Below are 13,606 nucleotides of genomic sequence, written 5' to 3' on the forward strand. Positions count from 1 at the left end.
TACCAGTCTCCAAGGGGAAGATGTAAATAAAGAACCCAGTTGAAGCTAAAAATCTCTAAGTGCCAAAAGAATCTCTGTGAGTAGGAGGCAGAGCTCCCTGGAGCTGGAGAGGGAGTGCAGTGGGGCTCCAGAGAAGAGAGGTGGATATTAAAATTTAGGATTTCCTCCCAGTTCAGGGTTAACTCTGGCTCCAGACTGAGCTCCTATAAGTAAAAAGGCCCTTCTCCTATCAGGCACTGAAACTGTGCACACGCTGTTTTTCGTTGTTGTTGTTCTTTTTTGGGCTGGCTGACAACTTTCCCTTCACGATTGATGACTAATCCGAATGAGCATTAGCTCACTTTGCAAATGTGAGTATTATAATACAGCAATATAGAACGCTAAAAGCCACCAATTTATTATGATTCATTTTAGTTGCGAAGTGGAAAGACTGCAGCAGCATTATAAGGGAAGTGAGTTAAATTGTCACAATGTCATCCAAAATATAAATAAAGCATAATAATTTTCCCTTAAGAAACTGAAAATGAGGAGGGCTTGATCGCAGAGCAATACTGATACAAAGCACTTAAAATGAACAGAACATGCAGATCTTACTTGATTTTTGATTTTATTATTATTATTATTTTTTAGCGTATTGTTGCTCACAGCGGGACAGACTGTTCTACTACCGACAGGACCCGGGCCTCACCGAAGCCAAGCGGCCCTCCAGGATGCACGCACGATCTACAGCCCGCCTCCTGGAAAGGAAAGCAGGGCCAGGGCCGCTCCGGGTGTGTGGAGAAGGGCTTAGAGAGGGAAAGTAACCCGAGCCGGCAGTTTGGGGCGGCCCCGCCCCCTCCCACGAGTTTCGCTGGGCGCCCGGCCCCGCCCCCTCTTTTATTCCGGGCGCGCGGACCGGAGCTGAAACTTTGTAACCCGAGCCCGCTGGCTCCGCGCTCCTCCCCGCTCCGGTGCGGCCCGCCAGGGAGGCGCAGGAGGTGGGACCTGCGGGCGGGAAGGCTGGGGACGCCGGCGCACGCGGATCGGGGATCCGGTAGAGCTCGCCACCCGTAGGAGGAGCTGGAGGGGGAGAGGAGCGCGCGGCCGGAGAACCGGAGGCGGCGGTCCCGGCCGTAGGCACAGCGGGGAGACGGGGAGCAGCCAGGCCGGGAGGGCCCCGCTAGGAGCCGAGGCCGGAGGTCTGGGCTCACGGCCCCGCGTCCCCGCAGCTGCTGTCGCCCAGGAGCAGCAGCTGTGCCCAGGGTCCCTGCAGCGGCGAGTGGAGGGGGAGGAGCGGCAGCTAGACGGTGGCAGCTGGAGGAGGAGCCGCGCGGCTGTCCGGTGCTCCGGGGAGAGGGCGCGCTGCCCTCGCTGAGCCGCGCTGGGATGTCCCGCTGACCGCGGCCATGCAGCCTTGACCGGGCACTCGGGCGCGGGGACCAGCCGCGGCGCGCGCCCTCCCGGGAAGGGGCAGCGGGCGCGGGCAGCAGGACTTCACCGCCGACTTCAGCCCCGCTGAGTGCCCTGCCGTCCACCATGGAACCCGTGACCAAGTGGAGCCCCAAACAAGTGGTGGACTGGACTAAAGGTGAGCGGGCCTGGTGGGGGTGGCAGGGTGGGCAGGCGTCTCCAGCGCCGGGGATCAGGCGGGCGAGGAGCTGGGGTGGGGGTGCTCAGCCCCTCCTGCAGGCGAGGAGCAGGGAGAGCGCAGCGCTGTGACCGTGCAAACTTCTTCAGAGTGGCCTGTGCGCCCCTCGCTCTTGTGCCTGCTTTCGGGGGTGCGGGTTGTGGCAAGCTGAAGGGAGCCCTATCTTTAAACTAGGAGGGCAGGGGTGGCGTCCGAATGGAGGGTGAAGGTTGGGGGTGCGGATCTCAGGCGGCGGGCGCCTCCCGGCCCGGCCTGGGTGCGGTGCCGGGCGCCCCGGCTGTGCATCCCGGAGCGCAGAGGCACAAGGCGCCTTTGTGTGGGTGACTCCCCTCAGACCTCGTAAACGCCGCCCGCCCAGAGCAGTTCGCCGGCGTGACGGGGCGGTTGGACAGGTAAAGGGAGACTCCGGCGGCTCGGCCAGCCTCTCTGTTTTTGTTGGAGAAGGAGAGCGGGCGGCGCGGGAGCCAACACGGAGGCATTCGCGCCGGCGAGAAGCCTTGAGCCAGACTCCCCGGGACTCGGCGACTTTTGCTCCGGGACGGCGCCAGTACCCCCGGTGGCGCTGCATTTTTAGGCTGCACTGGGATTTAAACCCTGGGAAGAAGTCTAACTGTTTTGAACCTGAGTTAAACTGTCGTTTGGGATAAGGAACAGCAGTGGGCTGGAGATGCAGGGGGGCAGTGCAGCAGGGCTGGAAGCTTGAACTCCGAGCTGTCACACTGACTTTTCAGTACCTCCCAAGATTTCGAGGGAAAGGTGATAGAGGTTCTCAAGCTTTGTACTTTTTCAAGAGAACACGTCCACCAAGAACAAGCAATTTTTCTCGGGCTCCGCATCCCCTCCCAGCTCAGCATCTCTCTGTTTAAAGTTACTGTTATTTTTTTTTCTTTCTTCTATCAGCTCTTCCAGGTGACCAATAGTGTCCTTTCTCAATAATAATAACTAGAATTGTATAGCGCTTTAGAGTTTGCTAAGAGCTCTCTCTCTGTTACTGTCCTTGGTCATCAGTAAGCCTGAGAGGTAGGTAACGCTAGTAAGATCAGGTCATCTTTCTAACTGTCTCACCCGTGGCTGTGGCATCACCGGTCATCTCTGCATCTCATTTCTCACGCCAGCCTAGCAGACACAGACCTCGTGGAATATGGGATGTGCTCGATGTGTGGGATGTGTGGGGTGTGTGGGGTGTGTCAGTGGGGTATGTCTCATCATTTCCTGCTCCTCTGGGATAAGGGACAGCAGATACTCTCCTGAGAAGAGGTTTGTCCAGAGACCACAATCTCTGGGGCTTTTAAAACGAAGATGAAAACACCAAATACTTATACATTGGGTGAAGTGTAAATAGCAGTGGTAGTGCTTGATACAAAACATTAACTTAACAGCTGTAAAGACCCAGATCCTCCTTTGCAAAGGGATGTGTTCCCCCATTCAAGATACTACCAGGTTCCCCATCTAGCAACTTGCCCAGCTGGAGTTGGTTGATCTGTTTTACTGTGTGTCCATCATAGAGGCAGCTAGGAAACTGATGACTTCAGCAGTTTTTGATCTTGAGAACCACTCTGTCCAGTGTGCTAGCCAGTAGTCACAATGTGGCTGTTAGGCCCTTGAAATGTGGCTGGTCAGAATTGCCATGTACTGTAAGTATAATATATACATGTGTGTGAAGACTTGTGAAAAACAGCTATGACCTCATTACTAGTTTTCTATACTTACTACACATTGAAATGATAGTATTTTGACATGTTGGGTTAAATAAAGTTTATTGCTGAAATGAACTTCACCTTTATTTTTACCTTCTGAAATGTGACTCCTAAAATTTTTTAAATTATGCAGGTGGCTCACTTTTGGGGCTTACATTGTATTTGTACTGGACAGTCCTGCTCCTGAATAACAGAAAGGGGTTACAGCTTATCACTCTTTGGTTTTCCTGAGTCGCTGCCAGCCTACTTGATAATGTACAACCAGAAAAAACGGTAACAGGCACACAGAAAGATTATGGAGTGAGATCTTCACACCCTCAAGATGTGTGTCTTTTTTTTGGTCCCTCTTGGGATCGGGAGAGAAGTGTAAATTCACATCCTGTTATGTTTGTGTTTGTTTAGCATTTAAAAGGCAGGGCAGGTGAAAATGTTTTTGGTATCCAGTTGCCTTGACGTTACAACTTAGTTGAGACTGCTTTCATCCAGGGAAAGTTTCCAACTGACCTGAAAGAACAATTATGGGGTGGTTTGGTATCTGGGTGTCCGGAGCACTGGATACTGATTAAGTTACATACTTGTGGCTGGTACGTGGCAACTTTATACAGAATGCTTGTGCCCTTTTGGACCCTTAAGCACAGCCTCATATAATGACCTGGATACTTTCTGTGTTAGAATCTAGAAAAGATAGAAGGAGCAAGTGTGTGGCTAACTCTTAGACAAGAGGCTACAGTCTCCCCAATGACGTAACACATTACTTGAATGTTTCTCATTGTAGTGATGTGAAAGTATGACTTTTTAGTGAACTACTGACTTACGCAAACTTGTTTGCTTGTAGGCCTATTTTCAGCTGGCTTTGCTAACCTCACTACGCAACCCCCTTTTAATAAATACATCCTACTGATAAGTGGCTCTTGGTGTAGACTTTGCCACTCTTGGTACTGCATGAGGGTGGTGTTATGGGGATGATGAGCCCTGGAGAAAGCCTTAGGTTTAAAACTATCTATGTCTGGCTACAATCTACAGCTTGCTCTCGTGTTGATGTCATTAGGCAGATGCATCCATTAGGAAAAAGTTGATGTCTGCAGAATGAAGTAGTTCATCAGGCTCTTATTATTATTATATTATTGTTGTAATTTTATTTGTACTAATCTTTAGCTCTCCCATCACCAGTGTTATCACACATATGAGTAGATCCTCAGTGAATGCTAAGCACAGGTCTAAACATTGCACAAGTGTTAGCCCATTTAATATGCTTAACCAATCGTTGACGTAGCAACTATTACTTCCATTTTGCAGTTGAGGAAACTGAGGCACAGGAGGGTTAAGTACCTTGACCAGTGTCACACAGCTGGGAAGTGACAGAGCAGCGTTTGACCCCAGTTTGGCTTTATTTCCTTCCATCCTCTCAGGAGGTCACCCCTAGAGGACTCGCAGTCGACCCCGCATTGGTGAATAGCCCTTCAGGGTCCCCATGACGTGGGTTGTATATCATGTGTTAGGGGAGGCGAGCCGTCCGCTCCATGTGTGTCTTAGTCTCCCTACTCGGTATTATGTCAGGGAAGTTATTTGTTTATCAGATTAATTCATGGTTCTTGGCACTTTGCCTTTCAGATGATTTGGTAAAAGCTTTTGCAAAACAAATGATCTTTTACAACGTGTGTCAAGAGTAGGGTCAGTAACAGAAAACCCAGCTTTTGGTGGGTTAACCAAACGGGAATTTTGATTTTTTCCTTGTAAAAGAAGCCCAGAGGTAGGGCACTCAGGACTTTGTGGAGGCTCTGTGGTGCTGTCAGGACCCCAGGCTCCTCTGCCATCCTGTCCAGCCATTCTTAGCCTGCGGTGTTCGTCTTCATACCAAATACCTCGATGCGAGACAGCTGCTCCACCTCCAGGGTGACGTTCCTGTTCCAGGCAGGAGAAAGGAGACCCAGAGACGACAAACGCCTGATGGGCACCAGGGCTTCCCCTTCCAAGAGCTCTCCTGGAGGCTCCATCCGAGCCTGGGCTTACGTCTTAGTTGCCACAACTGTCATGTGACCCCCTCATACTACAACGAAGGTTGGTCACTGTAGGTTTTTTTTTTTTTAAGTTGGGTACATTGTGGTCCTGAAAAAAATGAATTTATTCAGTAAGGAAAAGGGGAGAATAGATATTTGTAGGCAGCCAGCAGTCTCTGACACACAGTAATTTACACGCACTGATATTCATAGATCAATTCTCAAAGTAGGACACGTGACATGTTTTCCGCTTCCGTCAAGCCCATGGGTCTGCCCTGTTTTAGAAATAATGTTGTATGTTCATTCCTGTTAAGTTTTCTCAGGTCAAAACCTTAGCTCATCTGAGGTCTTTGTCTCTAAGTTTGATTTAAAAATTAGATGTTGCATTGTAAAACATAGCTTCCCAAGTTGTGTTTCTTTCAGGCCATTGGGGGTGTGTCTTCAACAAGGTGGAAGGGCTTGGGTTTGTCCCAGCTGTGCCGTCCGCCCAGCCCTTGGTCACTGATCGGTCTGGAATGGGCAGGCTGGCAGTAAGCGTGTTGTTGAGCGAGCGTGTTGATAAAACCAGCTGTAGCCCCCGAACAGAAGTCAGCTGGCCTGTTGCTGGCGCCACCAGGGTGGGTAACATTTCCCCATCACCTTGTTTGAGGTCTGAGCCCGGGAGAGTCAGGGCATCTGTCCATTCTCTGTAACCTGGCCGAGGGCACTGCTCCTTCTCTGTAACCTCTGTTATGTGTGGCAGGCCGGCAGTTTTAAAGTGCCTCACTGTTTGGTCCTGGAGAGGCTGGAGCTCCCATGTTAACTGCAGAGGTCTGGTTCGTAGCTCATCAACTAAGTCAATTCCTGCCTCACTCTGCTGGCCCTTCCTGCCGCCATCCGTACATCCTTTTTGTAGTCCTGATTTCAGCCAGGTTATACTTTGGCCACCATGGTTGCTGAAAAAGGAAGGTCCTTTCTTTTGACAGTTGTAGGTCCATCATTTGGCCATAGTTCAAGAATTCTTTTCTTTTTTTTAATATGCTTTTTTTTTTCTTTTGAAGTATAGTTGATTTACATGTTGTGTTCATTTCTGGTGTACAGCACAGTGTTCAGTTATACACGTATATATATATTCTTTTTCATTGTAGGTTATTACAAGCTATTGAATATGCTTCCCTGTGTTGTACAGTAGGACCTTGTTGATCTGTTCTGTATGTAGTAGTTTATATCTGCTGATCCCAAACTCCTGATTTATTACACCCGCCCCCAAGAACTCTTTTCTTTATTCCACTCTCTGCTGGGTCTGTTCTGTCTCCTGAACTCTAGCTGTAGAGTTTTCCTACTCATAATAATAGAAAAGCATTCACTGAAGAATTAGACACTGTGCTAAATGGTTTATTTAGACTCCCTCATTTAATCCTCAGAAAGCCCAGTGAGGTGTACGAACCATCATTAGCCCATATTAAAGACAAACTAAAGCAGAGAGAGAATCTGCTCAAGATCCCACACTCATAAGTGGCGGTGCTCTTAAACGCTCTCCTCTGCTCCATCACTTCATCCCTTCCGTGGCTTGTATCAGGCATTGAACTTAGTGGTGGGGGTGTGGGCTCTGAAATCGGACTCCGGGTTTGTATCCTGCTACCGCCCCTGCCCCTGCGATCTTACGTAAGCTCTCAATAAATGACTGCTCTGTGTTTTTATTGCTTCCTCTCCTCTTTTATCCTATAGCTCCAGGACATATGTTATTCTCTCTGAGCTGCCTGGTCTGTCATAAGGTTGATTCCTACCATTCAGGGACACCTGTCAGTGCCGTGGAGATTCTCCTGCCATTTGTACTCAGAGGATTGGGGTGGGACTTGGCAGATGGTCAAGGAGGTTCATGGTTAGCCGAGTGATAGATGCCTCTTGCCAATATCAAGGGCCTTCTTTGGGTAAATAAATCCAAACCGTATCTTCTCAACTTTTTTCTTATAGTAACTGGACTTCCAGTGAGCATGGCATTAGGACTGGCTCTTGCTTGGGACTGTTGACCCCTGTCTGGCACCTGGTCCCTGACCAGCAGCACCCGCATCACCTGGGAGCTTGTTAGAGCTGCAGAAGTGCAAGCCCGCTGAGTTAGAATGCATTTTAACGAGATCCCCTGGGGACCTGTGTGCTCCTCGCAGGTAGAAAAATACCTCTGTAGCGTCCAGCTGCATGCTTCGCTGGTGAGTCCCACTGTCTGATCTGAAATGGGCTCAATCTGTTTTATTAAAGTCCCTCAGTGACGTCACTTAACTTGAGGATGCTTGACTTGGCCACTAATTACAGCCAAAAAGCAATCTTAGGGTGCTTATACTTAGAAGCACCACCTAGCAACAGCATCAGGTAATTCTCAGCAAACTAAATGAGATATTTCCCCTGAGCTTCCTTCCATATTTCTTGGGACTTGAAGGGTTCTCATAACAACTTTTCTGTTTTTTTTTCTAAAGACAAGTAGTAAGAAGGGAGTCATGGGCTGGTCAGTGGGCTGTGTAATTGGAGTTTGTTCTCGGGATCCTCAGGTGGACTTTGGAGGATGAGTTGGGCTTTTGGCCAGTCACACAGTCCTGTGGTTGGTGACTGCACCGGGTTGACCACCCTGAGCTGATTTTGGGGGGCGATCTCATTGTTCCTGGAAGATGACACTGAATGTCATTTCAGGGCAGTTCTCAAAATTTGAAAGTAAGTGTTGTGCCAGGACCAGCTGTCTGAGTCCTGTGTCGAGGAGACTGGGAGGTGACCTCTGGCTCCGTCCTCACCGGACGCCTCCCTTTTTGCCTTCAGATTGCCGCGAGGAGCCGCGAGGGCCCCTCTGTCCTGTCTCACCGCTCCTGTGTCTCCCCTCTGACCATTCCCAGCCGCCGCATTCTGGCTCTGGGACATTCGGGTTCTCCCCTCCTTTTCCTCTTTACTCTTATTTTATGAGATTTTCTGGTGTTTTCACCACTGGCTTAGCCATTAGCTTGACTTCAGAGTAAGTTTTATTTACATGAGCTCTTCCATGTTTGTTCTCATTTGAAATTTTCACAAACTGGAGAGGTACGTAAGGAAGGCACATCTCCACCACAGATGAAAAAATTGAGACTTTTGGACATTCTGTGAGTTGCCCAGGGTCATCGGACATTAAGTGCGCTGTCCAAGGTCGAAGGGCCGGGAGCTGGGGCCAGACCCCGCAGGCTTCTGGCCTGTTCTGTGCGGCCCCTGCTTCCTCTGCCGGTCACGGTGCTGCTGTTCATTCTCACTTCATCGACAAGCGTGGGAAGAAGCAGCTTCAAAGAACTTTTGACTTTTGTGTTTCCTGACTATCCCTTCACTCGTGGGATACATTTCTTTCTTTCTTTTTCCTTCTTTCTTTCTCTCTCTCTTTTTCTTTTTATAATTACACAGCTTGAGCAGAGCACCACACATTTCGGACCTGGCCGTTTAGCATTTGAGACACTCACTGCCAGTTATTTATTTTGATTGTAGTTTGTTGACCCTGTATTATTTCAGAATGCAGCTCAATCGTGGAATGACTCATTTCTCCTTTTGACTCTTAATCTAATTTTTGTTTTACTTTGAGTGTCATATGGCAAATTTTTTGTCTGATACAGTTAACAGTTCTATTTGGTGGAATTGTACATATATATGTATGTACATACGTACATAAATTTAACTTTCTTTAACAACACCTGCAATTTTCATGGCTTAATTTCCTGCTTGCATTTGATCCTTCACAGCATTTTCATTTTAACTGCTGTGGGTGAGACCAGGCTTGGTGAATAATATGCTAGCTTTGGAATAAAATAGAGCTGGATTCAGATTCTGTATTTGACACTCACTGGTTGGAAAACTTGGGTAGGGGTCTTAACTTCCCCAAGTGTGCCTTAGTTTTCTCATCTGTGAAATGGGACTGATAATTAACTCACAGTGTTTTTGTTGGAATTAAAAGTGGTAATATAGGGAAAGCATTTTGCATACTGCATGGCATATAACTGTTCACAAACTTATCATCAATTAATGCATAATGACTCCAAGTTCATATGTGGTATAATTGGATTATTGTTGCTTAAATATTTAATGCTGTTGTGGCTGATTGTCACTTTTCATATGTTTACTAATAATTTATGACAATTGCGTCCCTCTCTGTAGGTAGGTGGTAAGTTAAATCAACTCCATTATCTGTCTTCTCCCCGTTGTTTCCTTGGACACTTCCTTCACTTCCTTTGAGGACCTGTGTGTTTTGCAGGAAGAAAATGTCATGGGAAGGTTAAGTAGTAGCTCTCTCGGACAGAGCTTAGGAGGAACACTTGATGACAGATTCCACCCTGCAGTAAAAAGAGAGTTTCATTCATTCACTACGTGATTACTAAGGACCTACTAAGTTCCAGGTATTACTCTAGGTGATGGAAATCCAGTTGTGTCCTAGGTTCAGGGTCAAGCTGGGTCCCTGCTTTAATATGGTAGATTCAGGGAGGACAAACCACAGTAATCACAGCCACCACCACCACAAAACAGACGGACAAGAAAATATCCACTAGTGAGAAGCGCCAAGAAGAGAGGAAAGCAGAGGTGTGAAGGAGAGTGACTGGGCTGGGACTTCTTTGGATGGTGTCATTGGGGAAGCCTCTCTGAGAAGATGACACTTAGGTATTACTGACAAGGAGGAACCAGCCATTAGGAAATGAGGGGGAAGAGCACTGTAGGCAGAAGGAACAGTTAGTGCAAAGTCCCTGAGGCGCAAAGGAGCTTGGAGGGTTTGAGGAAAAGAAGTGAGGTTATAGTCCCATAGAGCAAGGACCGTGGGTCATGATGGGTGGAGATGGGGTGAGAGAGCAACACAGTGGCCAGGTCACGTGGGGTCTTCTAAGTCTTGGTCAGGCATTTGCAGTATTTCCTAGCTGTTAAGGAAAGCAAGGGAGTGACGTCGGCTGACTTGGATTCTTGGGGCAGAAGTGAATTTAGGGAGTCCAGCTGGAAGGCACTGCAGTATTCTGGAGATGGTGGTATCTTGGTTTGAGGTATTGATGGCTCCAACATTTGAGAAGCCAAGTTCTTGGTACAGTGGGTTCATTGATGGCTTCATATCCAGGTAATTAAAATATTATATCTGAAGTTGGGATGTATATTCACTTTTCCTTCTCTATCAGGGTTAAGAGCTCTCCCTGCCCTCCCCTCATCCTGATTACTCTCTTGTCCTTTCACACGGGGAGCGTGGTCTTTCTTTGGCGTCCACATGCTTTGTTCGCATCATTGTTCTTTCCTGGCACATTCTGCTGGCAGCTACAGTTTCTGAGGCTGTTTATTCATCTATGAATAGGGTTTTTGTGAAAGTGGACTTAGCCTGGTCTGTTTTCTTTGACATCAAATGGCTGATTGAACAGTTTTTAACCTGGGATCAGAAGGGCAGATGTGGTTGTGTTTACTAGAGCAAAACACTTCCTTAGGATGTAGATCAGTGGGTTGTAAAAATCAGAAAACTTTTCATATGAAAACCTGAAAAATAGTTGAGTCAAAGAAAAGCAGTCAAAACTGCTCCATAGATCTAATTGAAAATATTTTGTTCCACTGATAGACTGTCCTAATTTTACTTTAGAAAATAAAGTCACCATGTTTTTTATTGAATCGATGGTATTTTGAGAAATTTTCAACAGGTAAGAGTTCAGCACTCTTTTTTTTTTAACACTTAATGCATCACTTATCAACGGGGTGGAAGTGAGGGGGAGGGAACTAAAGGGAGGTAAGCTTATGTTAGACTGCACATGACTGGAAGCTTACTGAACACCCTGAGTATCATCCTCGCCCCCGACTTTAAAGAGAACATCTCTCAGACCTATTAGAGGAAAACCCCTACGTGTCATCTGTCAGAAAAGCCAGTGATTATGATCGTCTGAATCATGCTTTCCTGAGGAAAACCTTTTAGGGAAAGGAAACATTCTATTTCCTATTTTCAGAGATTTGCAGCAGAGGGGAAATTCAGTGCTTTTTGGGTTTAGGAGTGGGGGTGTGTGTGTGTGTGTGTGTGTGTGTGTGTGTTTCCAACTTTAACCTGTGTTAATCGAACAGACTTTCGTGTTCTCAGAGTAATTTTGTATTACTGTCATAGAGAGAATCAAGTCAAAAGCCTCCCTGGAATATGACCCTTGAAACAGGAAAAGTAGCTTAATGTGTAGAGTGGACCAGACTTCACGTGACACCTGTTGACAGCACCATCTTAACCTGGATTCCAACTGGAGTCTTAAACTCCCTGTGAGCAGATGGCACAACTTGAGTAGCAGTTATGGAAACATCTGTCTACGCTCAAGACTGAAGTTGTTGGTCATAAGTATTAAATAAGAAACACCAACACTCCTTGTTAGTAGGATGTCTAGAGATGGATGCTATGAGGTGGTTTGGTCATAAGCCCCCCTAGGCCAAGTTGAAGACTCTTACCTAAAGCTGATCCATAATAAAGATTCTTCTTGGAGGTGGAGAAGCTCTTCATTCTCATTTGGCACCATCTAACTGGGATACTTAACAAGCATTTGTAAATACATGATCATTGTACTTGACTCCTGACATTTTTAAACTGAGATGTTCGAGAAACCCTTTCCCCGCCACATACCTGCGGTGCCTCTCAGCATCTTGTCACTGCTGTTCTTGAGTATCCTTTTTCAACAGCAGTGTCACCTGGGGACTCAGATGTGTAAGTTCTCAGGCCCTGTCTCAGATCCACAGAATCAGAAACTGGGAGTGGGAGGCAGGAAGCTGTATTTTAATGGGTCTGGCTAACATTTGAGAACCACTGGTCTCTACCACTCGTGTGCAGCCTGCAAAAAAAAGTGATGTGCGTCAGACCATCCCCCTTAATTCCTGTCTACGGTTGGGCTTTAGCTAATACGTAATGCTTGATAAGGAAGGAGCACTTTGTCCTAGGGGCGGTGGTTACATATGTCAGTTGGTGTGTTGATGCACCAAAGTCTGTGTCTTTCCCACAGGATGGGCAGGGAAGAGTTAAAGCCTTTATCCCCCATGGGCTCCCCGCCAGCTGCGCCACCCCAGGCCCAGGGGATCCTTTTGTTGTGTACCTCTGTGTGTGTCAGAAAGACGCAGAACGGAGGGGAAGGTTTCACGGTCTGAAAGGACCTGTTTAGGTTTTGTGTGGGATTTCCAGGCCTTGCTCTATGAGAGGAGCCGAATGTGGCAGCCCCTCCCCGGTTCCATTCTTGAGAGCGAGTGGGTAGTTACTCTCTTTCACGGAGCACTCAGCTTCTGGCTTTGAACAATACATGCAGATGCAAGAAGTGAGGGAGAGAAATAGCAGAAAAGAGAAATACTCAGAGTGGCAAATAAGTGGCCGTCCAAGGTGAGACGCTCTTTTGTTGTAGTCCATAGACACTGGATCAGTGCGGGTCGAGTTTGGCAGCTGCTCCTGCAGTTGACAAAGGCCAAGAGAGAGTCCGAAGCAAGAAAGCTACTACCGAAGCGAACACTGAAGACCAGGAATGGCATTGAGACTCGCAACAAGAGTTGCAGACTTTACTGCCTACAGGGGCCAGGCGGACAGTGTCAGAGATTGAAACATGGGGGCACGTGGGACAATAGGGAGTGGTGGAACTGTGGCAAACCCAAAGGTACATTTATTGCTCAGTTTCTGCTGACTGTGGACCTACAGTTTCCAGAATCTTCTGCCTTTGGTGGTGGTGGTTGTTGCTTTCAAATGGAGGTGGAAATCTGGATTTCTATGTGACATTTTCCAGGTTTTAGATATGTGTCAACAGATTTTTGTTTGTTTGTTTATTTGTTTGTTTTTGTATAGGCCAAGCATTACATATCTCTGGGCAAGTTTGTTGATTCTCCCTGTGGACAGCTGTGGTCTGAGGTTAACTGTCTTCATGAAAAACAGACATGTAAAATACGAATACAATCAAATATATAGTAATTCACTAATTATGTAGTAAATCTGTTTTTTACCTATCGTTTCATTTGGCTCCTTAACTAATTCGATTATTTCTCAAATTGTAATATGCAGTTCCCTATAGGTATCGTTAAGCCAGAAATACCGATGCCTTGTTGAACCCAGCAGACCACTGAGTGGTTACTCTCCAGTATAAAAACCGGAATTTGGCCTCTCTTGATTGAGTTTACTTTGCCATTGGCTGTGTGGTGTTGGCCTCTGACGGGAACTCTTTCTGTTTGGACGGAAAGATTTTATATATAAAATAAAACGTATACCTTGAAATAAGGTATTTACTCCAGGTTTCTGGGCTGGCTTGTGGGGCCCTGTTTGAAATAGGAAGTCATCTATTTACTCAAGGTCTTCATCT

The 13,606-nt window shown here is 47.2% G+C and overlaps 1 protein-coding gene across 2 annotated transcripts in view; it reads left to right on the plus strand.

Annotated features, from left to right (window-relative positions):
* The first annotated feature begins 897 nt into the window (after positions 1-897).
* Positions 898-13,606, plus strand: part of CNKSR3 (CNKSR family member 3) — an 89,438-nt gene continuing 76,729 nt past the window's right edge. For both annotated transcript variants that reach the window (XM_010965736.3, XM_074368126.1), the window contains exon 1: positions 898-1,567. In XM_010965736.3, the coding sequence (XP_010964038.2) occupies positions 1,516-1,567 (52 nt within the window). In that variant the 5' untranslated portion in view covers positions 898-1,515. The remainder of the gene's footprint in view (positions 1,568-13,606) is intronic.

This window comes from Camelus bactrianus, chromosome 8, assembly GCF_048773025.1.
Source record: "Camelus bactrianus isolate YW-2024 breed Bactrian camel chromosome 8, ASM4877302v1, whole genome shotgun sequence".
Lineage (NCBI taxonomy): Eukaryota > Metazoa > Chordata > Mammalia > Artiodactyla > Camelidae > Camelus > Camelus bactrianus.